At 61.5% G+C, this 24,360-nt stretch overlaps 16 protein-coding genes across 16 annotated transcripts; 7 read left to right on the plus strand and 9 right to left on the minus strand.

Annotated features, from left to right (window-relative positions):
- Positions 1–53: 53 nt before the first annotated feature.
- OSTLU_18607 (predicted protein) lies at positions 54–2,396 on the minus strand (the record flags this gene model as incomplete). The annotated part of the gene is made up of 1 exon (XM_001422019.1): positions 54–2,396. The coding sequence occupies one exon, from the start codon at positions 2,394–2,396 to the stop codon at positions 54–56; it is 2,343 nt and encodes a 780-aa protein (XP_001422056.1).
- Positions 2,397–2,603: 207 nt separating this feature from the next.
- Positions 2,604–3,467, plus strand: OSTLU_89465 (predicted protein; the record flags this gene model as incomplete). The annotated part of the gene is made up of 1 exon (XM_001421889.1): positions 2,604–3,467. One exon carries the CDS (start codon positions 2,604–2,606, stop codon positions 3,465–3,467), a length of 864 nt encoding a protein of 287 aa, XP_001421926.1.
- A 95-nt stretch (positions 3,468–3,562) lies between these two features.
- OSTLU_37794 (predicted protein) lies at positions 3,563–4,930 on the minus strand (the record flags this gene model as incomplete). The annotated part of the gene is made up of 1 exon (XM_001422020.1): positions 3,563–4,930. One exon carries the CDS (start codon positions 4,928–4,930, stop codon positions 3,563–3,565), a length of 1,368 nt encoding a protein of 455 aa, XP_001422057.1.
- A 445-nt stretch (positions 4,931–5,375) lies between these two features.
- OSTLU_18609 (predicted protein) lies at positions 5,376–7,967 on the minus strand (the record flags this gene model as incomplete). Its single annotated transcript, XM_001422021.1, has 1 exon — positions 5,376–7,967. One exon carries the CDS (start codon positions 7,965–7,967, stop codon positions 5,376–5,378), a length of 2,592 nt encoding a protein of 863 aa, XP_001422058.1.
- Positions 7,968–8,076: 109 nt separating this feature from the next.
- OSTLU_47791 (predicted protein) lies at positions 8,077–9,154 on the minus strand. Its single transcript, XM_001422022.1, has one exon. The coding sequence runs from the start codon at positions 8,878–8,880 to the stop codon at positions 8,098–8,100; it is 783 nt and encodes a 260-aa protein (XP_001422059.1). The 5' UTR covers positions 8,881–9,154; the 3' UTR covers positions 8,077–8,097.
- Positions 9,155–10,191: 1,037 nt separating this feature from the next.
- OSTLU_6710 (predicted protein) lies at positions 10,192–10,947 on the plus strand (the record flags this gene model as incomplete). The annotated part of the gene is made up of 1 exon (XM_001421890.1): positions 10,192–10,947. A coding segment is annotated over one exon (756 nt), but the record flags the coding sequence as incomplete, so codon positions are not given.
- A 110-nt stretch (positions 10,948–11,057) lies between these two features.
- On the minus strand, positions 11,058–11,902 carry MRPL15 (Putative mitochondrial ribosomal protein L15; the record flags this gene model as incomplete). Its single annotated transcript, XM_001422023.1, has 2 exons — positions 11,058–11,828; positions 11,900–11,902. 2 exons carry the CDS (start codon positions 11,900–11,902, stop codon positions 11,058–11,060), a joined length of 774 nt encoding a protein of 257 aa, XP_001422060.1.
- Positions 11,903–12,573: 671 nt separating this feature from the next.
- Positions 12,574–13,497, plus strand: OSTLU_28192 (predicted protein; the record flags this gene model as incomplete). The annotated part of the gene is made up of 1 exon (XM_001421891.1): positions 12,574–13,497. The coding sequence occupies one exon, from the start codon at positions 12,574–12,576 to the stop codon at positions 13,477–13,479; it is 906 nt and encodes a 301-aa protein (XP_001421928.1). The 3' UTR covers positions 13,480–13,497.
- A 167-nt stretch (positions 13,498–13,664) lies between these two features.
- Positions 13,665–14,091, plus strand: OSTLU_28193 (predicted protein; the record flags this gene model as incomplete). The annotated part of the gene is made up of 2 exons (XM_001421892.1): positions 13,665–13,691; positions 13,828–14,091. The coding sequence occupies 2 exons, from the start codon at positions 13,665–13,667 to the stop codon at positions 14,089–14,091; spliced, it is 291 nt and encodes a 96-aa protein (XP_001421929.1).
- Positions 14,092–14,217: 126 nt separating this feature from the next.
- Positions 14,218–15,131, plus strand: OSTLU_18613 (predicted protein; the record flags this gene model as incomplete). The annotated part of the gene is made up of 2 exons (XM_001421893.1): positions 14,218–14,489; positions 14,684–15,131. The coding sequence occupies 2 exons, from the start codon at positions 14,218–14,220 to the stop codon at positions 15,129–15,131; spliced, it is 720 nt and encodes a 239-aa protein (XP_001421930.1).
- A 299-nt stretch (positions 15,132–15,430) lies between these two features.
- Positions 15,431–16,012, minus strand: OSTLU_13383 (predicted protein; the record flags this gene model as incomplete). The annotated part of the gene is made up of 1 exon (XM_001422024.1): positions 15,431–16,012. One exon carries the CDS (start codon positions 16,010–16,012, stop codon positions 15,431–15,433), a length of 582 nt encoding a protein of 193 aa, XP_001422061.1.
- A 421-nt stretch (positions 16,013–16,433) lies between these two features.
- On the plus strand, positions 16,434–17,189 carry OSTLU_18615 (predicted protein; the record flags this gene model as incomplete). Its single annotated transcript, XM_001421894.1, has 1 exon — positions 16,434–17,189. One exon carries the CDS (start codon positions 16,434–16,436, stop codon positions 17,187–17,189), a length of 756 nt encoding a protein of 251 aa, XP_001421931.1.
- Positions 17,190–17,287: 98 nt separating this feature from the next.
- On the minus strand, positions 17,288–18,187 carry OSTLU_37502 (predicted protein; the record flags this gene model as incomplete). Its single annotated transcript, XM_001422025.1, has 1 exon — positions 17,288–18,187. One exon carries the CDS (start codon positions 18,185–18,187, stop codon positions 17,288–17,290), a length of 900 nt encoding a protein of 299 aa, XP_001422062.1.
- Positions 18,188–19,639: 1,452 nt separating this feature from the next.
- Positions 19,640–20,460, minus strand: OSTLU_28197 (predicted protein). The gene is made up of 2 exons (XM_001422026.1): positions 20,230–20,460; positions 19,640–20,071 (listed from the first exon to the last, which is right to left on the minus strand). The coding sequence occupies exons 1-2, from the start codon at positions 20,322–20,324 to the stop codon at positions 19,699–19,701; spliced, it is 468 nt and encodes a 155-aa protein (XP_001422063.1). The 5' UTR covers positions 20,325–20,460; the 3' UTR covers positions 19,640–19,698.
- A 66-nt stretch (positions 20,461–20,526) lies between these two features.
- OSTLU_37578 (predicted protein) lies at positions 20,527–22,683 on the plus strand (the record flags this gene model as incomplete). Its single annotated transcript, XM_001421895.1, has 1 exon — positions 20,527–22,683. The coding sequence occupies one exon, from the start codon at positions 20,527–20,529 to the stop codon at positions 22,681–22,683; it is 2,157 nt and encodes a 718-aa protein (XP_001421932.1).
- A 109-nt stretch (positions 22,684–22,792) lies between these two features.
- OSTLU_28199 (predicted protein) lies at positions 22,793–23,773 on the minus strand (the record flags this gene model as incomplete). The annotated part of the gene is made up of 1 exon (XM_001422027.1): positions 22,793–23,773. One exon carries the CDS (start codon positions 23,771–23,773, stop codon positions 22,793–22,795), a length of 981 nt encoding a protein of 326 aa, XP_001422064.1.
- Positions 23,774–24,360: the final 587 nt, after the last annotated feature.

Raw genomic sequence — 24,360 nt, forward strand, 5'->3', positions numbered from 1 at the left:
AATGTTTCAGTGCTGTTTTTGATATCACGATGGTTTAAAAAAATGAATGCTACTTAGAATACACGCGAGTGCGCCGTGGCGACGCGAGCGAAAGCTGAGGGCGCGCGAGGAGATTTGCTGAAATTTCGACGCTTGCTGCCTGCGCCGCCTGGGCGCGGTTTAGGAGCGCGGTTCGGTGCCAAAGACGACGCCGCGCCGTTGGCATCGTTCGTTTTGATGCTGATATCGCTCGTAGATTTCGCGTCATCTACACGACCAACGCCACGACGCTCGCTACGCCACTTTTGCAGTCGCTCGTCCAACGCGCTTCGAGTCTTGCCGACGGTGTGCTGTCGCGAGTGAGTTCGTCCTTCGGCGATCTCGCTGTCGAATCGCGCGAACGCGTCGTTATCGCAACCCCAGCGCCGCATAACATCACCGACGTCACCATCAAACTTTCTGAGCTCGTAAACGCTGCGCTTGTCGAGAATCTCGAATTGAGAGTCAGGGATGGTTTTCGAGCGCCACTCGGTGAGCTCTTCTTCACTCGCGAAGTCGCGCGTGTCCAAATCCTTAGGGTCGTACACGGCGTGACGCCAAAACAATACAGGGGAAGCCAACGTCCGCAGCATCTCTTCGTCTTCGGTGAGCAGATTGTCCGCGCTCGCTCGCGCCACCGCCGCTTCGAGCGTGGGCAAGCAAATGGGATCCGTGTGCACGTGTTGCTTGGCGGTGTGCAAGTGATGCAAATGCATGCGATTGAGCTCCTTCACCTCTTGACGCATTTCATCCATGGACATATACTCTCCAGTGTCGGGGTGAATGATGTATCCTTCGTCGTCAGTGTATCTAGAGTACTTTGAAAATTGTGCGTTGGATGGCACTACCTCGGCGAAGCCGGGATCCGCAGCCGTGAGCGAGTTTTGCAACGCGTTCTCCATCGGGGAGACGTGAATGCGATGATTGATGCACTGCGGACAGTAGTCCAGCGCAAACAGTTCCCGTATGGGCGATCCAGGGTCGACGAGCTGGCGAACATTTTTCGATATCTGCGCCCTACCGCCTCGGGGAATCACGGCGAGCGAGTACGCCAAGGGCGTGATCGGTCGCAAATTGTAAAAACTCGCCTCCGCGCGCTTGAGATCGCGGAGCGGGTCGCATGAGACGTCATACTCGTCACCAATTGACGCAAAATCCATCATATCCGGTCCTTGCGTATACGTGTAAAAGCTAAAGTCGGTACATTCTCCTTGGTAGTACATGTTGAGCATCCACTCGATGCCGTACAAGTAGTCGTACACGCGCTTCTTCTTGACGTCATTCTGAGCGGGGTTAGAAGAACTTGCCAGCGCATTACTTGCCGATTTTGCCGCATACGATGTATCGGCAAGTTTCAAGGACAGTTGCTTTAAGAACGCCCAATTCACCGAAGTTTGAATTCCCGTCGCGCTCTTTTGCTTCTTTTTATATCCGGCGCCATCCGGCTTTGCTTGTGCGCTTAGCTCTTGATTTGCAGGCATCGGAAAGAGCGGATCATCGCGATAGAGATAAGTACCTCGCATTTCCAAGTATGCTTTCCAGCTCGTCTTCGCCCCGAGCTTGCTGCCGGTGATGTAATCGTTCCCCATCATCGCCGACAACCCGATGAAGTCGCGTCTGGCGCTGTCGAGCGACGCACCCTTCGGTAACGATTGCAGCAGCAACTGATCAAACAGCCGCGCGCTGAAAACTACGTTTCCACTCAAAACGTACACCTGAAACTCCTCGTTTGACGCGTATCGCGTCTTTTGACCTTGCCCGAAGAGCGTCATCGCGAGCAACAACGCGTCGCTGTCCTCCGTCACGATGCAGTGCGAGTGCCCTTGAAACCGTGGGTTCTGCAATCGCTGTTGAATCGACTTGACGAGTTTAATCTCCCCCTCTCCCGCCACGCGCATACTCGATATCTCGTACAGCACGTTATCAGCCGGCGAACCCGCGTGATCGCGTCGCAACATCCTCCGCGCCACGTAATACTCCAACGCCCTGTCAATTTTCAGCGCCAACACGCTCCCCGGCGTGATTCCAATCTTCAACAGCTTGCTCATATCATCGCTCAGCGGCGTCGCCGCCCCCGCACTCAGTCGAATCCTCCGTCGTCTCTGCGTGATCGTCTTCGCCATCGGTGCCGGTCCATCCAGCGCCAACGTCACGCTGTGCCTCGGGTTCGTCTTCGTCAACCTGTTATCCAGCAGCGTGAACAACTTTTTAAAAAACGACCGCTCGCTGTTCGTGTTGTGCGCCGCGACGTGCAGAAGATTGTTCACGTCCACGTACACGTGATCGTACCGCTTCGGCCGCCGTTTGTGTCGTCCTCCGCGCAGGAACGCGCCGTTGAATTCGCGTTGGAGGTATTTGTTATACCCAGTGATGCCCATGATTCTTCGCAAACGTTCGAGCGCGCGCGCGCGTCCGCGTCGTCGCGCGTCGACGCGCCGACCCTTCACGCGCGTCGCGTTCGCATGCGATTCGAGAGCCTCCGACGGCGCGCGGCGCGGTGACGCGGCGCGCGCGAGTGTGACGGCCCGCCTCGGTCTCGGCCCGACGAACGCCTCGGCCCGACAAAACGTCGCGCGGCGCGCGCGATGCGCGCGCGCGCGGACGTCGCGCGCGTCCGCGCGCACCGCGCGAGCGCGCGAGCGCGGACGACGACGACGGCGACGACGAGGCGGCCGTCGCGCGCGCGCGCGGCGGCGAAAACCTCCGGTGCGGCGACGGCCAAGGCTGAGCGCCTGGACGCGCTGCTGTCGCGACTCGGGCTGACGTCGCGCGCCGACGCGGCGAGATTCATCGCCGAACGCGTCGTCACGACGGACGGCGCGCGGGCGACGGAACGCGCGACGAGCGGGAAACTCAAGGCGCGGGCGGCGGACGTGCGCGTCGACGGCGAGACGCTCGAAGACGTCGACGGATTGCTAATCGTGATGCACAAGGCGCGAGGGGTGGTGTGCTCGCACGATGTCAGAGAAGGGACGAGCGTGTACGATGCGCTGCCGGAGCGCTGGCGCCGCCGGAAGCCGTCGATCGAGAGCGTCGGACGGTTGGACAAAGATACGAGCGGGTTGTTGTTGCTCACCGACGACGGCGCGCTCGTACACGCGCTCACGACGCCGAAGAAGGAGATTGGCAAGTGGTACAGGGTGAAAACTGACAGACCGATACCGCGAGACGCCGTCGAGGTGTTCGCGAGCGGCGAGTTGACGCTCGACGGCGAGACGAGGGCGTGCAAGCCCGCAGTCTGTGAATTAATGGACGACGAAACAGAAGCGCGCTTACGGTTGACTGAGGGCAAGTTTCATCAGGTGAAGAGAATGTTTGCGTTTTTCGGGTGCACGGTGATAGGGCTGCATCGAGAATCGTTCGGGTCGCTGACGCTCGAGAGAGCTGGAGTCTCGGAGCCGGGAGACTTCAAGACGCTTCCGTTAGATTTCGACTTTAGCGAAGAGTGATGACGCAAACGATGTTCTCTAGTTCAGATGTGTGTATTGTAAAACCGTGTTGTTAATAGTAGTGTAAAACAGTAGTACGACGTATCGGTAACGCCTTAAATGACCGGGCCTCCCGGCATGTGGAACTCATCGGCGAAGGCTTCAACCTCTGCTCTGAGCGCGGCGATGGCCGGGACGTCGTTTTCGTCCAAGTACGCCTTGAAGTCCTTCAACTTACCACCCTCCGTCTTCTTCTTGATATCGATCGCGATTTGGACGCCTTGGTCGATAAGATTGGCGACGCGAACGAAGTCAGCCTCCGTCATGCCGCGCGTCGTCATCGCAGGGCTTCCAATACGAATGCCACCAGGAATCAGCGCCGAGGTGTCGCCCGGAACTGAGTTCTTATTGAGGGTGATGTGAGACAAGTCAAGGATCTTCTCCACGCGCGCACCATCCACGCCCTTCGGGCGCAAGTCGCACAAGATCAAGTGGTTGTCCGTGCCGCCGGAGACGAGCGTGTAGCCGAGTTCCATCAAGCGGTTGGCCATGGCGGCGCAGTTCTTGATGACTTGCTCTTGATACTTCACGAAGCCCGGAGTTTGAGCTTGCTTCAACGCCACGGCCAACGCGCCGATAGTGTGGTTGTGCGGACCACCTTGGAGACCAGGGAAAACCGCCGAGTTGATGGCTTGCTCGTACTCTTTCTTGTAAAAGATCATACCCCCACGCGGACCTCGAAGAGACTTGTGCGTGGTCGTGGTGACGATGTCAGCGTACTCGAACGGATCGTCCGCGAGTTTCGCGGCGACCAGACCAGAGATGTGCGCCATGTCAGCCATCAGGTACGCGCCGACATTGTCGCAAATCTCGCGCATGCGCTTGTAATCAAAATTACGAGCGTACGCCGAGGCGCCGGCGATGATCATCTTCGGTCGGAACAACATCGCATTCTCCTCGAGCTTGTCGTAATCGACCAATCCAGTGGCTTCGTTCAAACGGTACGGCATGGATTCAAAGTACACGGACGTGGCGGAGATCTTCTTCTTCGGCGTGTAAAACCCGTGCGTGAGGTGACCGCCGTGCGGCAAGTCCAAACCCATGATGCGTTCATGCGGTTGCAACATCGCCGTGTACACGCAAAAGTTCGCCGGAGAACCAGAAAGCACTTGCACATTCACACCCCATTCCGCCGGGTTCAATCGATACGCGCTCAACGCACGGTTTTGGCACAAGCGCTCCGTCTCGTCGATGAACTCGTTCCCACCGTAATACCGCTGTCCCGGCAAGCCTTCCGAGTATTTGTTCGTCAAGCACGACCCATTGACCTCCATCACCGCCTTGGACGTAAAGTTTTCGCTCGCGATGAGCTCCAATCCAAGTCTTTGTCGCTTCTTTTCCTTCAACAGAATCGAGTACAGTTCCGCGTCCAGCGTCTCCACGCCTTCGTCCTCGAACGGCGCCGGCTTGGCGCTTCGCGTCATCCGCGCCGCTCGGTTTCGTCGCGTCTTCCCGGACGTTGTCGACGACGAAGACGTCCATCGCGCATTCGTCAGCGTCGTTCGAGGCGCGACGGCGTACATCTTGCGCTGAAGCGAGTGCGTTCAAGTCGCACGGCGGCGAATTTCAAATTCGAACTCGACGACGACGACGACGACTGCGCGGCGCGCGGGACGAAGCGAGCGCGCGGGACGACTCGAGCGCGTTTCGATCGGTTGGCGTCGTTCGCGTGCGTGCGCGCGAGGACGACTCAGCGACGTGGAACGCGCGAGGAAGTGCGGCGCGGCGGCACACTTGGGGTTTTTTGAATCACGCGACTATACTAGTCTAAGCGACGACGACACGATGTGAGCTAAGATCGCCACGAATGCTAACGGGGAGGGCGGGGATGGGCGTGTGATAAATGTGCGCGATTACGCGCGCACGACCTCACGCACGCATAGCTTTGAGCTGGTTGTAACGGATGAGAATGGCGTCGAGCGAGCGTCCCTCGCATGCGGCGCCGGGCTTGAGGAGACTTTCGAACGGTTCGTTGAAAGCAGCGCAGGCAATGAGGGCGTTATCCTGAACTTGGGTGAAAGGGTTGCGAACGACCGGATCGTCCTCGCATTCCGAATCGGATAGGTCGTCGCGTTCCATGCCGAATCGCCGCCGCAACGGGACGTCGTCGGCGTCGGAATCCGATGCGGAGTCCGCGATTTCTTCTCGCACGACGGTATTTTTACGTTTGCCGCGCGCAGTCGCGGCTGATTTAGGCCCGCGATTTACGGTCTGAGACGTTCGACCGGAGCTTGCGTTCTCGTGATCTCGCCAACGCTTGTGCACAGCAAACGGAACGCGGTCTTTCAAGCGCGAACACACAAAATCCCACAATTTTTTGTCATACTTGCCCAGATCTCTCGCGTTTGCGCTCTTCCATTCGACTTCGTTCAACGCTCGCTCGATGATATTGATCTCGTTTTCATCCAGCGCTCGCGTGGCGTGGTCGTACTCTCTCCGCACAGCGATTCCAATTTCCGTGTTCGCGTACATTTGCGCCTTTCGCAGTTGCAGCGCTCGCTCGCGTATGTTGGTTGGCTTGGCGTTCACGAGGAGCTGCGTCGCGATCGTGCGCCAGTCAGAACTGTAGCGGCGGATGCCCAATACTATCAACCACTCCTCGGCAGGAGTGAAGATGTCGTGTTTCGATCTCGCCTTCAACTTGTGCCGAACCAGCGGCGACAGCGGCGCAGCCCCGATGAGAAGGCTCGGATCAGGAGATATTTCCGGTAAGAACCGCTTCGTCAACTCGAAGACTTCGCGTGGCACCGGTTGCCACACGTAAAGATCACGTTCGAGTTCAGCTCGATTTCGCCCAAGCCTCACTGGTATAATGCGTTTCGTCACAGGATCTTTAATGTGCTTGTCCGCTTCAAGTTTGTCGTACATGTCCATCACTTCAGTCCACGTCTTCGCGTGCGGTCTAAACAAATCATCCACTCGTACGTGTTGCTCTGAATTCGGTGCGAAAGCTGCGTTTGATGTCGCGTCGTGGGTCATCTCAAACATTTGCACCGGATTTCTCCACAACCTCGGCGGCGGCGCGAAAGCGAGTCTGCTCATTGCGTGCACGAAATTGAACGCACATCGAAGAGGTGCGCAATCAAGAACAGTTTGCACGCCTCGCTTTTCCGTGCACACGTGCCAAGGCGCGTCATCGCCGCCGTATAGCGATTTAGCGTGCCTCTTTCTTTTCACGTCGCGCAGGCGCCTATCTTGCAACACTCCCGCGCGTTGCAAAATTGTGATGTTCACGAGTGTCGCGCTAGTCACTTCCACGAGATCTTCTCTCGTGGCACACACGCTATACGTTTGGAACAATAGTTGCGTGTGTTGGTGTATCTGTTTCGCGAGCGTCTTAAACTGCGCTGATGTCATCGACGACAATTTTTCGATCACCTTGTGATTTTTTTGAAGCAACTGTCGGCTCCTTTTTCGCTTCTCTCGCAGCGTTTTACCATCGCCCGTGCGATCGCTTGGTTCGCTGATTCGGTCAGATCGTCGCACGATTGACGGTGGTGCGCTCGCATCGCCTCGTCTGATCGCATCTAAGCGTTCTCTACGCAGAATGTACTCGTATTCTGCAGCTCTGGGATTTTCGTCGGCGTAATCGTCGTCGTTCTCATCGTCTTCGTCCTCGTCTTCGTTCGCGTTCGTCCCGCGCCCCGAGGCTGATTGCTGGTGTAAATCGCCAAATTCAACACTCGCATCATTCAGTGTCGCCAGAAAACGATCGTACTCGGCCCCATCATCGAGCCAATCGTACTCTGGCTCGGCGTCTGGCAACGCGAGCTCGAGCTCAGCCAACTCGCGCTCCTCTATCGTCCCCGTCTTCGCCCGCGTACGCCGCGCGATGGCGTTCAACAACATCTCCTCGTCGTCGTCGTCGTCGAAGAATCCATCGAACCCTAAATCTACTGCCGCCCCCGCCGCGCGCTTCGCCGGCGAGTTCCCCAACGACGCCGCGCCCCTGGAATCGTCGTCGAAAACCGACGCAAACGCCGCGTTCGCCGCCCCTCCCCGTCGCCGTCTACCACCACCAGGCGCCCACTGCGCCGCGCGCGCGGCATCTGTGCCACTGAAACGCATCATCTGCATCGTGCCCATCCCCCTGCGCGGCGATCCCGCGTCAACCTCGCTCGCCGCTTCCACCACGGCGTCGAAGTCTTCGTCCTCCAGCGACACATCACTATCGCTCTCCGTGTCCTCTAAATACTCGCGCACCGGTCGCGCCAGCGCGCGCGCGTCGTCGTCGTCATCGACTCCGTCGCTCTCGTCGCTCTCGTCGCCTAAAGACCCGTCCTCGCTCGCGCTCTCGTCGTTGAATTCCCAATCCAAACTCCCGAGCGCGGGACCGGGTCGGTAGTCTTCGTCGTCTAAATCGTCGTCGGAATCGATCGCCAGCGCGTCGAGGGTCGGATTGACGCGCGTCGTGTTCGTCGTCTTCGATTTCCCGCGCGGCGAGCGCGCGGGAGAGTCCATCGCGACGACGAGTGCGGATGAGCGCGAGCGGCGAGCTGTCGCGTTTGAATTCGACTCAACAAGAGGCGCCGCGTCGACGTGGGAATGATTGATGTGATACAACTACATACAGCGCAACGCGTACGAGGGACTAAACTAATAGCACGCCGTTGACGCAACCGTCGTTCTCGGGGTTGTTCGTGATTTGTGCGTACTTCCCCCAGACGACTTTGCCTCCCGGCGTGACGAGACCGAGCTCGCTCACGTTGACCTCGATAATCGTCCCTTTGGTGAGCACACCCAAAGACGAATACATCGGGCCGTTCGGGTTCTTCTTGACGCCTAAAATTTCCAGCTGAAACGTCGCCTTGAGCTCGGGATGGGTGATGTGTGCCTTGGTGAAACGCAAACCGCTCGGTCGAATGAAGCGTTCGTACTTCGGCGGCTTTCTCGTGAATCCCGGACCGACGAACGTGGCCTTTGTGATCATGCGCTTCCACGACTTTTTCATTCGTTTCCCGCTTCGCATGACTTTGAACATCTCGTCCTCCGCCACCGGTCGCACCTTGGGCAAAGGCACCTCCCACTTCCCCGCCTTTTCCTTTCGCTTTTGCTTCACCGTGTTCGACAGCACCTTCGCCCTGGACGTCTGCTCGCGATCCATCAAATACGCCGGTATCGCCCCCGGTTGCGCCTTTTCTTCCACCTTGTGCTTATTATTCCGTTCACTGTGCGAATTAATCGTCTTCTTCATCTCCACCTTCTCCTTGTGTCGCTTCTTCGCGTACAGCTTCGCCTTGAGTCCTATCAACTTCTTCGCCACCTGGCTCCGTTTATGCGGCTCGCGCGCCTCCTTCTTCCGCGTCCGCTCCTCATGATCCAATCGCTTCCCGTACCGTTTCTGGAACAGCTCGATGTGTTCATTCTGCGGCATCTCGCGTCGCGCTCGACGCGATTCGCGTCCTCGTTCCTCGTCGAATCAATCGAATCCAATCCAATCAAATCCAATCGACGCCGTCCCGTCGCCTCGCCGCCGCCGCCGAATCCCGTCCTCTTCACCGTCCGTCCTCGTCGTTCACGCGTCGCGTCGGTCGTTCGCGCGCCGGTCGCGCGCGCGTCGATCGCGGTCGACGCCTTCTCGCCGGACCCGCCCGCGTCTTCGCCCCGCGCGCCGTCGCGGTCGCGTCGTCGTCGTCGTCGTCGTCGCGTCGCGCACTGAAGGCGCGGCGACGGCGACGACGCCCGCGTCGTCGATGTCGTGTGGGTAAACAGTGCGAGATCGGCGGTCGGTCGCGAGGGCGTCGGCGCGGCCCCGATGTCGCCTCGCGAGGGCGTCGGCGTGTAAACCCTCGTTCTTTTTGTTCCTTCACTTCGTATCTTTTATTATACACAGTGTACCTGAAACTTTCTACTCGGCGCGGCCCCGATTTCGCCTCGCGAGGGCGTCGGCGCGGCCCCGATCGACGCGCGACGATCGACGCCCGACGACGACGACGGCGCATCGCGACGCGCGCGCGCGCGAGCGCTCGAGACCGTCGAAAGGCGCGGCGACCGATCGCGTCCCGACCGAGGGCGACGCGCGAGACGCGCGCGCGACTGCACGCGACCGCGACCGCGATCGCGCCGAGTCCGAGGACCGACGCGTTGACGCGCGCGCGAGGAGCGCGCGAGGGCGAGGAGGGCGCGCGCGCGAGGCGCGATGGAGCGAGCGATGACGCGCGCGACGGCGAGCGGGCGCGCGACGGCGTCGCGAACGATGATGGATCGCGGGACGCGCGGGACGCGAACGCGAACGCGAACGCGAACGCGAACGCGAGCGACGCTCGGAGGGACGCGCGGACGCGAACGGGGACGGGCGATGGGCGTCGAGCGAGGATACGAGCGCGAGTGGGGATGGACGCGGGTCGTCGAGCGCGCGAGCGAAAGAGGGAGGAGGACGACGCGAACGGCGCGAGCCGCCGCGCTCGGGGACGACGGCGGGTCGAGCGGCGCGGGATCGAGCGGGAACGGCGGGAAAGGCGGTGATGGCGACGGCGGAGGCGAGGATGGGGGGGAGAACGATGATGACGACGACGACGACGACGTCGTCGCGCGCGATCTCGATCAGCGGAGCAGCGCGGAGGAGGTGAAGTCGACGTGCGAGCGAAACGGGTTGGAAGTGCCGCGGGATTTGCTGGACGCGGACGGGGGGACGATGCGGTCGGACACGCTCAATTTGTACGTCAAGTACTCCAAGGTTAGTGTTTTAGCGTTCTTGATGAACACGTTTCCCGCGGTGCGGGATCGCATGTTGGCTGATCCTCGGTTCGCGTTTAAGCTCTTCGTGGAAACCGGGGCGGACGCGGCGATGAATACGGCGATGGAGATTAAACAGCGGGGCGAAACGTTTTGGGATGAGTTTGAGTTCTTCGCGTGCGATCAAATCGCCGCGTTCGCGGTGAACACGGCGATTTTGACGATTTGTTCGCCCGCCATCGTGCTCGGGAACACCACTCGATCGATGCGCAAGCTCGGCGAGCTGAGCGCCAAAGCCAACGGCGCGACCAAGTTGTGGTACCAGACTCGCAAATACATCGGCAAGCTGCCGCCGAACGTGTTCATGCTCGATCCCAAGCTCGGGTTGATGGCGAAACTCGCGCGCGGTGGCGCCACAATCGTCGCGAGGGGGGGACAGATCTTCTTCGTATCCACCCTGTGCGGCACCGTCGGTCAGGCGACGGCGAACAGTTTGATGATGTTGCGCCGAGCCGCGGGCAAGGACAAGTACAGCAAGGCGTACGCCGAGTCCATCGACGATTCCGTGGACCCGCCCGTGTTGGACACGGGCTTGCTCTGGGGACGCTTCATGTGCTTTTCGGCCAACATTCGTCAGCAGCTCGTCATCGGCGGCGAACGCGCGGTGGAGCAATTCGCGCGCGGAAATCGCCGCCTGACGAACGGCGCCACGATCGCGTTTCGAGTGTTCAACAACATCAAGAGTGGGAGTGATTTCAACGATTTCGTCATAGGGCAGGCGATCGCTGAGGCGGCGCGTAGAAACGGAGGCATACCGAGCTAATATTATTTTTAGGACGCCGTTGTAACATCGATATTGATTGATATCGCGCTTCTTCACGAGTCGGCCTCCAAGGGCGCCGGCGCGGGCAAAGTTCCTTCGCGATCGATGAATGGACGAATCTTCGGCGGCGCTCGCGCGGGCTTGGGCAAGCCGCGCGGAAATTTCTCCGGCTGCAACAACGCGCGCAACCCGAGGCGATTGTAATGCACTCGCGTCACGCTCCCGCCCGCGCGTTCGATGATTTCCTTCGCCTTGGCGCTCGCGCGCGACACCTCCAATCGCACCTTTATGAACGCATCATCCGCGCCCTCGGCGTCGTCTCCGAGCGCGCCCGCTAAAATTTTCACCCCATGCTTAATTTTCCTGTTCGACAACCCCGCGTCGACGAAATCCTTCATCGTCAACACGCGCGGATTTTCGTAGTCGTACTCCCCGAATCGTCCCGCCTCGACGTGCGCTCGCAGCGCGTTCAAATTCACCACATCAAACGTCATCGCGTGCGGATTATGCGCGCCGCGTTTCGGCAGCGTCAATCGCAGCGGCGTTTGTCCGCCCTCAAACCCGAGCCTCGGCCCCCCTCCGCTTCGCGCCTTCTGTCCCTTGTGCCCTCGCCCGCTCGTCTTCCCCTTCCCGCTCCCGACGCCTCGCCCCACGCGTTTACGATTTTTCCTCGCCCCGTCCACGTCTCGCAGCGCGTTCAGCGCCAGCACGCCCCCGGTGTCGTGTTCGATCACAGTTCCCGGTCCCCGGACGACGCCCACGTCCGCGGCGTCGTAGAAATCAAATCCTCGCGTCTCGTCGTCCCGCGGCGGCGCCGCGCCGCCCTCGGCGAACCCTCGCGCGCGCGTCGGCGTCGTCGCCGCGCGCGTCGATCGCGCGCCGCGGTCGCGCGAACCATCGCGCGAATACCGCGTCGCCGTCGTCGCGTTCGACGACGCCGCGCGGTGCGTCGCGCGGTGCGTCGCGTCGTCGACGCGCGCCGTCGTCGTCGTCGTCGTCGTCGTCGTCTCGCGCGCGATCGACGCGCGCGCGACGCGCGACGCCGCGAGCGCGCGTCGCGTCGTCGCGCGAAGCATCGTCGTCGAGCGCGACGCGCGCGCCGTTCGTCGCGCGTCGCCCGGCGCGCGTCGTCGAGTGGCGCCGACGTCGCGGCGCGTCACATCGCGGCGTCGCGGCGTCATGGCGACGGCGCCGCGCGCGCGTCTCGCCGCGCGCGTCGATCGCGCGACGACGCGTCGCGCGGTGACGCCGCGACGTCGGCGACGCGCGCCGCGGCGTCGCGCGCGCGCGCTCGCGCCCGCGGCGTCGGCGTTCGCCGTGCCGTTCGCCGTGCTCGCGGCGGCGTCGCTCGGACGCGTCGTCGCGTCGCGAACGCGCGTCGGACGCGCGGCGACCGCGCCCGTGTGCGCGATGGCGTTCGGCGCCGCGTTCGCCGCGATCGGCGCGCTGCCGAGCGACGGCGCGCGCGGCGTCGCGGAGGCGCAAAAGATGTGCGCGTTCGCCGCGACGCCGATGACGCTCCTGCGAGCGAACGCGCGCGCGGGAGGGACGAGAAGAAGGACGCGCGCGATGGCGCGAGCGTTCGTCGTCGCGGCGATCGGGAGCGCTTTCGGCGCGGTGTTCGGGGCGCGCGGCGCGAGCGCGGCGTTCGGGGGGGCGTTTAGTTGGAAACTCGCCGCGGCGCTGGCGGCGAAAAACGTCGGCGGTGGATTGAATTACGTCGCCGTGGCGACGACGCTGGGGATGGATGGCGAAGAATTCGTCGCGGGACTGTGCGTCGATAACGCGATGGCGCTGGCGTACTTTCCGTTCATTTCGTGGTTGGCGCGACGCGAGGGCGAGCGAGGAAGCGGCGACGCGGCGGACGACGAGGACGACGCCGAGCGCGAGCGCGAGGCGACGACGGAGCGCGAGGCCGAGGACGCGGACGGCGCGGCGGCGCGCTCGGGCGCGGACGACGCGTTGTCGGCGTTCTTCGTCGCCGTCGGCTTCCTCGCCGCGGGCGAGCTCGTCGCTCGCCTCGTGGGCCAACCCGACGCCGTGCTCCCGATGGCGACGGTTTTCACCGTCGTTTTCGCGACTTTGGCGCCGAAACGCGCGGCGTCGCTCGCCGTCGCCGCGGAACCGCTCGCGAACGCGATGCTCTTCGTGTTCTTCGTCGCCGCCGGCGCCGCGGGCGGCGTTTTGAGCGCTTCCACGTTTGCGCGATACGCCAACGTCTTCGTCTTCTCATTCATCCTGTACGCCGTCCATCTCGCCTTTGTATTCGTCGGCATTCGCGTCGACGCCGATCGCCGTCGCGAGTACGTCCTCGCGAGCAACGCCAGCATCGGCGGTCCCGCCACCGTGGCTTCGCTCGCCGACGCCGTCGGTTGGCGTTCGTTACGCGCGCCGGCAGTTTTAATCGCCACGCTCGCGAATTCCATCGCGACATTTCTAGGCTTAGCGCTCGCCGCAGTCCTTCGTAGTTCGTAGTCCGTAGTCGCCGTAGTCCTTTTTTCCCGCAATATCCACAAATTCCACAGGTGCGGGCACAATTTTCTCCGTCTCAGAAATGTTTGCGAGGACGTCCAGTCACCACCGCCACGCCCCGCCATCGTCACTCGGCGTCGCGCGCCATGGACTCTCCCGCGCGCGCGAACGCGTACGGGAACACCGGGATGGAGACCGAAGTGAGACAGTTAAAGGTACGGCGCGAACGCGACGCGACGCGACGCGACGCGACGCGACACGACGACGACGATCGCGACGAAGACGTCGAAATCAAAATCGAAATCAAATCGCGCACTGACGCCGAAACATCGCCGACTCGCGTCCGCGCAGGATCATCAACAAACGCGCGAAGAGTTGCTCAATCGCGTGCACGCGCTGAAGACAGAACTTCAGGATTGGCGGTATAAGATGGATAATCAGGTGAAGAATTACAAGGGCGAGTTGGCGAGTCTCAAGGAGACGTTGTCGAGCGAAGTGCAAGCGCTGAGGAAAGAATTAGAAGAGACGAGCGATCGGTTGAAGCGGTCGATCGTGAGCACAAGTAGCGTGAGTACCGGACATTCACCGGGATTGCATCGATTACCGCCGCCGTGAGCGCGCGGCGCCGGCGGAGCGCAAGTCGCGCGTTTGTATTATCATCGACAGATGTGTTAGTTTTCGGAGAGTTGAAGTTTTTTTTGGCCGAGTCAACGCGAGGATGGAACGGCAGAGGGCGACGCGATGGCGGTGGCGCAACGAGTGTCGGTGGACGAAGCGCTGAAACGCGTCGTGTCGCACGCAGATGTGGTCGGCGCGGGTATCATGACGTCGCGCGGCGCGCTCGTCGAGCGGCGCGGCGCCTTCTCCGACGCGGACGCGCGCACGAGTTGCCGCCTAGTCGCAGTCGCGTCGCACGCGATCATCTCAGGAAGCGGTGGCGGTATCGATGATAATGACGATGGGATCGAGATGGTTCGCGCGCGGCGAGGCGCGTGCGAGCTCGTCGTCGCGAGGTGCGGCGGCGTCGTCATCGCCGCGCGAGCGGCGTCCACGTGACATCACAACGCGACTCGCTCCACATGATATCACTCACGTGCAAGCATCACAAACCGCACTCGCAACAATCGCAACGCCACCGACGCTCGAAAAGCCATCGATCGCGCACTTCGCGGGCGTCGTCGTCCACCCCTGGACCGACGCCCCACAGCGACGCAACGTCTTCCGGCGAGCACTTCGGCGCGTTGAGTCACGACGAACGCGTCAGCATCTTGGGCGAAGCCATCATCGATTCTGGCGCGCTCGTGTTCACGAAGAGTCACAGTGGAAGGTACACGTGCGTTGACAATGCGTTTCTCAAAGCGTTTGGGTTCGAAAAGTCCGAAGATGTCGTCGGACTCACCGACGACGAGGTGATCGAGAAGATTCTTGCGAGCGGGAAAACATTTCACCACTCGTACCGAGGCGAGTCGGTGACCGATCTTCCGCGAATTTGGAAAGAGAACGACGATCTCGTGCAGCACAACAACCGAACGATGTGGTTCAAGGAGCGCGCGTTGTTGAGCGGTGGCGAAGACACCAAGCTTCACGAATTTGTCGTGATGAAATCGCCCTTCGCGGGTGGAGTCCTCGGCGTCGCGGTGCCCGCTGGAATTTGATAGACGACGCGCCGCCGATCTCGATCAAGACCACAATGACTTAGACCAAGACCACGATGATTTAGACCAAGACCACAATGACTTAGACCAAGACCACGATGATTTAGCGTTCTTCGATGCGCGCGCGCTCTTGTTAGAATTACTTTCTTTACCTAATCTATTGTTTCATCACGCGCTTCTTCCCGTCCCGCGTTTCGACTAACGCGAAATGGGAAATAACCAAAGTTTTATCGCTCGCATAAGGATCGACGGGTCTTCCCTGTGTCTCCACCGCTGTCCTGGCGACTGTCGCCAACAATCTAGTCCCCGCGAATCGCGCGCACGCTCGCCTCAAGCGCGTACAACTCTTCGTCTTCGATACCTAACCCCCGCAAAGCCTCGCACAGGTTGTATAAATATTCGGAATTTTCTCCAGACGGACCGCGCGCTGCAGCGATTTGCTCGGCTACATCGCTCGCGTCTCCGAGCCAGTTCAAGTTAGTCGTCGCCGGCGTCGCGATATACGTTACCGCGTTTCTTATCACCGGCACCGCGTTCGCGTCATCGACGTCGTATAAATCCATCTCAATCCTCTCGTCGTACTGTTTTTCTCGTATTTCCAGGTTCTCCAGCACCGCCTCTCGGTCCTCTGCGCGAACTTCGTACGCGACGCCCCAGCACGCGACGTCCTCCGAGCAACGCTCTAACGTCGCCGTGCGCCCGGGCGCCGCGGGCGTTCCTCGATGGTCGGTGCTTCCTTGATAAAACCGTCGCCGAAACCCTCGCGCGCACACGGGCGCGATCGAGCGCGCGTACTCGAAGCCCGTGCGCCACACTATCGAACCGTATCCGAAGACCCATAACGATTCGTTCGCGCGCGTCGACAGCGGCGCGCGAGGCATGATGCCCACGTCGTGGTCTCGCGGCACGCGTTTCGCGCTCGAGCTCGCGCTGGCGACAGATCGGGCGCGATGCGCGTTCGACGCGCGCATCGCGAGCGAAGAAGCGAGGCGAACACTGGCGCGGCAGACGACGACGCGTCGACGCTCGGCCACGCTCGCGATGGCGCGCGCGACGGCGACGGCGCGCGCGACGGCGACGCGGAACGGCGCGCCGCGCGTCGTCGCGCGCGCGCGAGCGACGGCGCGCGCGGGCGCGGTGACGCGGCGCGCGAACGACGCTCGGGCGGCGAGGGCGGCGACGCTGAGGACGCGCGCGCGACGCGAGCGAACGCGCGCGCGCGCGAGCGACGCGCGCGTGGATGAATCCGACGATAGCTTCGCGTCCGCGAGCCTGTCGGCGGCGATCGCGCAGCGGGCGCTGATGATGATCGAATCCAACGCCGTCGTGGGGTTGTCGCGGGGCGAACACGCGAGCGAGCTGGCGCGACGGTTGGCGGAGGCGCTGGAAAGCGGTGCGCTGGAGAACGTGAAAGTGGTGGCGCTCGAACCGTTGGCGGCGAAGGAATGCGCGGTGAACGGGCTAGAGATGCGATCGATCGATGAGGTGCGAGCGATCGACGTGACGTTCGCGCAGCCGAGCGAGTGCGCGGTGGTGGTGACGAACGGGCAGAAATCCATCGCGAGCGTGTTCGGACGAGAGACGACGCCGGTACAACCAGATATCGAACGCGCGAAGGCGGCAATGAAAAAGAGCGTCAAGGTGGTGCTGTTGAAGGAGCTTTTCGTGGATAAGATTGGCGGGTCCATCCCCATCGTTGTCGAGGCGGAAAATTGGGAAGAACACGCGGAGGAGTTGGATGATTTATTTTTGGGCGACGCCGAGGTGTGGAGGCGAGGTGCGACGTTTGACGCGAACCCAAGAGGAGGGAAGAACCCGTACGTCAGCGCCGACGGCTCGCACACGCTGTTAGACTTGCGATTTGAAGATCCCATCAACAGCGGTCGCTGGGAGTGCGGTTTGATGCTCGACGGCAAACCGTGCGGGCCGTACGAGTTACAATACGCGTTGGAAAACGATGTCGAAGGCGTGTTGGCGCATGGCATCTACACCCAAGCCGATGTCGTGATAACGTTGAATCCGGACACGTTAGAAGCGGTGACGATCGAACGCGATTAACGCTTTAGACACTAGACGCCGAATAATTTGACTGCATTCATTCATCAAATCGCTATTACTAAGCTAGCTAACGCAACGCATTTTCATCGATGCGCTGTTCAATCTCTCGCCAATACCTCGTCGCAATACGTCGAGAACATCTGAGTCTCCGCAAACGCTCGCATGAACGATCTGTCTTGGCCTTGAAACGTGGCGAGGAACGAATCCTTGAGCAAAATTGTCACCTTTCCTTCGCCTCCTTCGTTCACGTCTGTGATGGAATGATAACGTATGCTCGCGACGAGCGAGTTTAAATACGCACGCCACGCGTTGAGGAACTCGCGCGCCGCGTTGATCGCCTCTTGAGACGGGTCGATGACTGGTCGCTTCTTGTGATTGACGGACGCCTCCACGATGGCTTCGTGAAGGGGGTGAAGATTGCGCACGAGATCCTTCATTCTCGGCAAACGCAACGGCTTACCCTCCCACTGTACCTTTACGTCGTCTTTGTACACGTTGATTCGAGTCAGATGATTCGTTCTGTTACGCAAATCGCTCGTTTTGTGCTGAACGCCGCACACAAACGGCACCGGCGCGTCGAGAAAATCAACCATGTGTTGCGGCAAGATTGGCAGAAAGAGCGACTGCCACCCGAATGGACGAAGCATTGGAATGAGCGCAAGAGAAACAGCGCTCAACTCGCCCAAGTTGTTACTAAACACCACGACTTGCTTTTCGAGCAAGACCGCGGTGAGAAGAGAGATGACATTTTCCAAACTCAAACTGCAGCACAAGCTCACGACGGCCCATCCCTGAAGGTGAAATGCTTCTTCGGCTGGAGATATTCGCGCACTCTCCGGTAAGCCGACGATATTCGTATCTAACTGCGATGAAGCGCGCTCGGAAGGCACCGGTCGTCGAAATCGAATCGGTTTCACGCCGACGCTCGGAACGAACTCGCCGCTCGCGTCGCCCAAATCCGGGACGCGACACTGACTGTAATTTTCTAAAATTTTCATCGCTTCGTTCCCATCGCTTGATGACGGTGGTGATCGCACCCACTGGTCGCCATCGTTTCCTTCGTCGTCTGGCATCAAGTCGTGCATGTTCTGTTTGATTCGTTCGACCCGTTCCATGCCCAGGACGTGCGACAACACCTCGTAGTGCGTTTCAAAAAACGGCACCTTGCTCAAGATACAGTAACATCGCGGCGCGACTTCGATGTAGCGATGCTTCAAAGGTCGCGCCTCTCGTGAAGGCGAATCTTTCGCGCCGTACGCATCCACCGCCGGCGCTCCCCGAAGATGCTGCACGATGGGCGGCGGTTGATGTAAGACTTCTGTGACGTACGCGCACACTCCGTACATGGGCGTGTTGTCGCTGGTTTGGACTTGAAAAACGAAAACCTGATCGTCGCCGTCGGTGTACGTCGTGCCGCACATGATTTCTTGCAACTTGCTCATACTCGGCGTGCGTTCGAGCAAACGCGGCTCGACGCCGTGCGGGAAACAAAACGCCGCCACTTCGTCCACGGCGAAATTCGGCGACGCTTCGCCGCCAGGATAATGAAACAACACCGATGCTTTGTACGTTTCCCCAGCTGTACCTCGATACGCGCGCAGTTTGCGCGGATCGGTGATGGCGACGTCATCTGCCACACCGCTCGATCGCGCCTCTCGCGCCGCCGAAGCCGAGTCCGCCACCACGCGCACCTCCGCGCTCGGCTCCAATCCGCACACTAAAAACGCCTCCATCGTTTTCAACTTTTCCGGCACCCCACTCGCGGGCGTTCCCGACACACTCAACTTCCCCATCACGTCTAAATCTGCGCTCGAGCTCGCCGCGCGCTGGTCGCGCAACCACCGCCGTTTCTCCGCGGTCAGCTGTTCGGGATTGAACCACGCCGCGTGCGTGACGAACGCGTCGGGCGTCGTGTCGACGAACTCGTCCTCGTCCTCGTCCTCGTCCGAGGACGACGAGCAAGCCGTACTCATCGCCGTCGGCGTCGCGCGCGACGCGTCGTCCATCACTAAATCATCGCTCGAACGGTCGCTCGTCGTCGCGTCCGCCTCGCCTCGCGCCGCGGTTCCCGAAAACGTCCGGTGCAGCGCATCGGCGAACCATCCCCCTCGACGCCACGTTGATCCTGATTCTGCGTCCGCGGGCGCGCTCTGCGCCCGCGCGAGTCTGCCTTCGACGTCGTCGCTCGTGATTTCTCGCGGCGCATCCTTTGCGTCGAGAGACGAGCTCGAGCGGTGATGATTGGCGACTATTTGTATGCCATCGACGACGAGCACGCCGCCCGTCGCGCGCGCGCGCGCGGCGTTCGCGTCGAACGCGTCGCGCGCGTCGTCCGCGTCGCCGGACGCGGGCCGCGGCATCGCGCGCGTCCGCGAGTGACGCCGAACGCGAACGCGCGTCGGACATTCGTCGCGGCGACGCGCGAGGTGACGCGCGCGCGCGCGCGCTCAAACTTTAAATTTTTTCATTCGTATTTCATGTCAACGCGCGTCGCGATGCGGGCGAGAAATCACGCGCTCGCGTCCGCGGACGGCGCGGCGTCCTTGGCGACGCCCGTGGAACCGAATCCGCCGGCGCCGCGCGCCGTGTCGTCCAAGTCGTCGCATTCGACGACTTCCGGCGTGAGAATTTGTTCGAGGATCAACTGCGCCACGCGATCGCCCTTCTTCACCTCGAAGTCTTCGTCGCCGTGGTTGAACAAAATCACCCCGACGTTGCCGCGGTAGTCGTAATCCACCACCCCCGCGCCGACGTCGATGAACTTTTTCCACGCCAAGCCCGATCGCGGGGCGACGCGCGCGTACGTCCCGAGCGGAATCGCGATCGACAGGTCTGTCTTCACCAATTCTTTCCCACGCGCCGGCACGACGCAATCGTGCGCGCTGCGACATTCGCGATCGCGTCGTCTCGTCAGTCGCCGAAAATTCAAATTTCCCTCACCCTTCGCGCGCGCGCGCGTCGGCGTTCCCTTCGTCGCTCGTCCAACGACGCGGGCGGCCTTTCGCCCGCGCGAGACGCGGGAAAAATCGCGCTTTCGCACCTCGCCAGATCGTATCCCGCCGCGCCTTCGCTCCCTCGCGTCGGCATCGTCGCGTCGTCGCTCAGTCGCTTCACGCGCAGCGCCGCGGACGCCATCGTTCGCGCGCGTTTTCGTTCGTGCGTCGTCGCGCGCGTCGTCGTCGCGCTTCGGCGTGCGAGGCGCGCGAGGATGCGATGCGTCGCGCGCGTCGTCGCGCGAAGCGGTCGCGTCGCGTCGAGTCGCGTCGCGCGATGGCGACGCCGATCGGTCGTCGCTCGACCGTCCGCACTCGGTCGCGCGACGCGAGCGACGACGCGGATGACGACGACGACGACGACGACGGGGTCCGCGCCCGCGGGGTTCGCGCGACGCGTCAAGCGCGCGCTCGGCGTGCGCCTGAGCGACGTCGTGGGGACGACGACGACGACGCGCGACGGCGAAGACGACGCGGGCGGCGACGGCGACGAGGGCGATGGCGAGGGCGGGACGACGCGCGCGCGATCGGTGGACCTGGCGACGTGCGCGCGAGCGCTGAGCGAGATACTGCCGCTCGGCGCGCACGGAGCGACGACGTCGTCGGTGAACCTGCGGGCGACGGTGGAACGGCGCGGGTTGGCGCTCAACGAAAGATTTCTCGACGAATCCATGCGAGCGCGAACGAAACTGAGTCAAGTGGAGGCGACGTTAGAGGCGTTGGACGGCGCGCGAGAACGCATGCGAACGGCGCTGGAGACTTCGAAACAAAAGACGTCGTCGCTGTTGAGAGAAACCGCGCGGGCGAAGGAGGAGTTGAGCGTCATCGAATCGAGACGCGAGCTCGTGAACTCGTTCGCCGTCGATTTTCAGTTGACCAAGGCGCACGTGGACGCGCTGACGACGGTGGAGAACGCGAGCGGGGAGAACACCGAGGGCGCATCCACCGCGGCGACGGCGGCGCCGACGCTTCCGTCGGTGTTTTTTCAAGCGCTCGAGCGCGTCAAGGTGATTCAAGGCAACTGCGCAAAGTTGGCCAACACCGATCAACAGCGCGCCGGTTTAGAACTGATGGACGTCATGACGTCGTACATGGAAACGGCGCACGAAAAAATGCGTCGCTGGGTCGTCGCGAAGTGTCGCTTACTCGCCGAAGAAGACGATTTCGTCACCGAGGGCGACGAGCGCGCCCTGCGCAAAGCGATGAGCGCGTTGCGCTTACGTCCGACGTTATTCAAGGCTTGCGTGGAAGAGGTGACGCGTACGCGTCACAACGCGCTGTTTCGTCGATTCATCACCGCTCTCACGCGCGGTGGCGCGGGGACGAAACCGATAGAAGTGCACGCGCACGACCCGTTGCGGTACGCGGGCGACATGTTGAGCTGGGTGCATCAAGCCGTCGCAGGAGAAAAGGAATTTTGCGGTGTGATTTTCACGGACGAAGCGATTGAAGGCGACCAAGACGCGTTCGATCCGTCGAAGGAGATGCTGTCGAAAGTTTTCGACGCCATCTGTAGACCTCTAAAGGTTCGAGTTGAGCAGATTCTCGCGAGCGCGAGCGCGCTGGAGGGCGGCGTGATGACGGCGTACAAGTTGGCAAACTTGTTGCCGTTTTATCGCAATCTACTCGGAGAATTGCTCGAACGCGACGCAACGATCACAAAAACCGTGAGCGATTTGTGCGAGAGCGCGAAGACGTCGTTCGCGGACGCGGTGGCGCAACACGGCGCTAAATATAGGAAACTTTCGCTCGCGCCGAACGCGCTCGCGGGCGAAGACGCGTTCTCGCCTCCTGCGGTATTGCGCGAGGGCGTGGCGAGCGCGATCGAGCTTCTCGAATCCGTCGCAACTTCGTCGAGCACGGCGAGCGGCTCGGACGCCGAAGCGCGCGAACTTTTGGCGTTGGGCGTGAACGGAGTCATCGATCCAATCGTCGGCGCCGTCGAAGCCGCGGCGTCTCGCGCGACGGAACAAGCGCGAAGCGTCATAGGCTCGAGCGGACCGAAGTGGTCGGGACACGCGTTCGCGCTCAACTGCTTGCACGCCATACGTGAGCCTCTGCGTTCGCACGCCGTGGCTGCGGCGAAAGTGGACGAACTCTCTCGCGCCATCGCGAAGAGGGTGAGCGACGTCGCCGACGGCGAAGCTGGAACGTTGCTCGCGTCGTGCGGTCTGAACGACGCGCTCGAATTGGTGGTTTTGTATCAAGAGCAACACGGCGCGGGTGACTCCGTCATGGCGAAAGATCCCGCGTTGCAGATTGACAAGCTCGCCTCGGCGCTCTCGACGCTCGTCGATTCGGCGGGAACGAACGCTCCGGAGTTTAACGAGATTCAAGCTCCTTCGATGCGAGGCGACGTCGTTTCGCGATACAACGACAAGTTGATCGAAGCGTACACGCGAGTGTACGCCGCGATTTTGAACCCGTCTTCAGGATACGGCTCGGACGCGCGTTCAAAGGTTCGCCACGGCCCCGCCGCGTTGAGCACCGTACTCGGTTAAATGCGTGCGAAACGGGAGAGCGGCGACAAGCATCGCGTGCGTTCGTTTCTTCAATTCTTAGTACTGTATAATACATCGCTATCGACCTCATCTCACTCTCGCCCGACGATCACCTCGGTCCTCCGCGTTCCGCGTCCTCGTCAAACGTCGCGGGGATCAAGTCTTCTTGAAACGCGCCGCGAAAATTGCCGCTCAAAAACTCACTGAACCAATTTCTCGAAGCACCGGTGCGCGTTCGGCTCGATGTGCCGAATTCACCTTCGAATCCATCTCGAAACGCTTCGCTGAAAGCGTCTTCGGCGCCGTCGCTCGGCCAACTTTGCTCATCTTCAACCTCGAAAAAGTCATCGGCGCGCGCCGAAGCGTTCGACGACGACGCACTTGTCGTCCCCAGCCACTCGTCAAACGATACGTCCGCTGAGTAAGGTTTCTCCTGGACTTTTGCCGTCGTCGCTGTCGTCGTCGTCGAATCCACGTCCTTCGTCAAGGCATCAACATCGATGATTCGCACGAGACCCCCGCCCTCGTCCTCCGCAGACGGCGGGCGGTTCGACGCGCGCGTTTGCGAGAAGTCGACCTCGGCGACGTCGTCTTCGAAATCAAAGTCACCAGCGTTGAGATTGAATGCTTTTTTGAACTCATCCAACGCTTCGTCGCCCCACTGGCGAACTTCGACGGTGACATCTTGCGCCGCGCGAAACGCCTCCTTCGCCTTTAAACGATCTCCAAACGCCTCACTAAAAACTTCCGCACCGCGCTCGAACGCCTTGGCGTCGAATGCGTCGAACGCGCCGTCGCCATAGATGTCTTCGTACTCAAAATCCGCCGATCGTCGTTTCCGCTCGCGCGCCGCCGCGCGCCGTCGCTCGTCGAAATCTTCTCGCCGCCGACGCCCTCGCGGCGTCGAATCCGTGGCGTACTCGTACATTCCAGCCGCTCGACCCTTCGCGTCGGCTCCGTCGTCGTTCCCTAGAGCCACGGCCAAGCACAGCACAGCACCGATGACGACAACGCCGTAAATCAATCGACTCGCCGACAACAGCGCGAAGGCACCCCATCCGCACGCCACGATGAAACGTATGACGTACATCGGCACCGAGCGCGGCAGTAACACATCCAGCGCGCGCGTGAACGCCTCGCTCACGTTCGTCAGCGCCACATACGCGAGTTTCAGTATGTTTGCGCTCATCTCAAAACCTGACCCACGATCGCGCGCGTCTCTCGTCCTCGACGGCTCGTATTCGTCGCGTTCGTCGAACTCGTCGCCGCCGCGTCTCCCTCGCGCGCGTCCCGAAAAGTCAAAGTCACCTCGCTCGCGTCCTTCGCCGAATCGTCCGCGCGGTGCGCGCTCGAACACGTCGAAGTCGCCTTCGTCCCACGACGCGTACGAACTGCTCGTCCCCGTCGACGACGACGCTCTCGCGCGCGCGTTCTCTTTCCGAATGGGCGCGCGCGTTGACAACGGGCGCATGACGACGACGCGGGTCGTCGCTCGCGCGACGCCGCGCGCGACGCCGCGCGCGGGCGCGCGCGCGCGGTGTCGCGACGCCGATAACATCGTCGTCGCGCGCGCGGTCGACATGACGCGACACGCGTCGCAGAGTCGCGTCGGCTCGGCGCGCGTCGCAGAGTCGGCGCGGACGACGTCGCCAGACGACGGCGCGCGACGCGACGATC

Source organism: Ostreococcus lucimarinus, chromosome 16, assembly GCF_000092065.1.
Source record: "Ostreococcus lucimarinus CCE9901 chromosome 16, complete sequence".
Lineage (NCBI taxonomy): Eukaryota > Viridiplantae > Chlorophyta > Mamiellophyceae > Mamiellales > Bathycoccaceae > Ostreococcus > Ostreococcus sp. 'lucimarinus'.

Excerpts from the sequence above, each read along its gene's own strand:
- OSTLU_47791 (XM_001422022.1), bottom strand. The coding sequence starts at position 8,880 with ATGCCGCAGAATGAACACATCGAGCTGTTCCAGAAACGGTACGGGAAG.
- OSTLU_28197 (XM_001422026.1), bottom strand. The coding sequence starts at position 20,324 with ATGGCGTCCGCGGCGCTGCGCGTGAAGCGACTGAGCGACGACGCGACG. Across the intron at positions 20,072-20,229 it reads GCGGGATACGATCTGGCGAG|CGCGCACGATTGCGTCGTGC; the intron begins GTGCGAAAGCGC and ends CGAATGTCGCAG.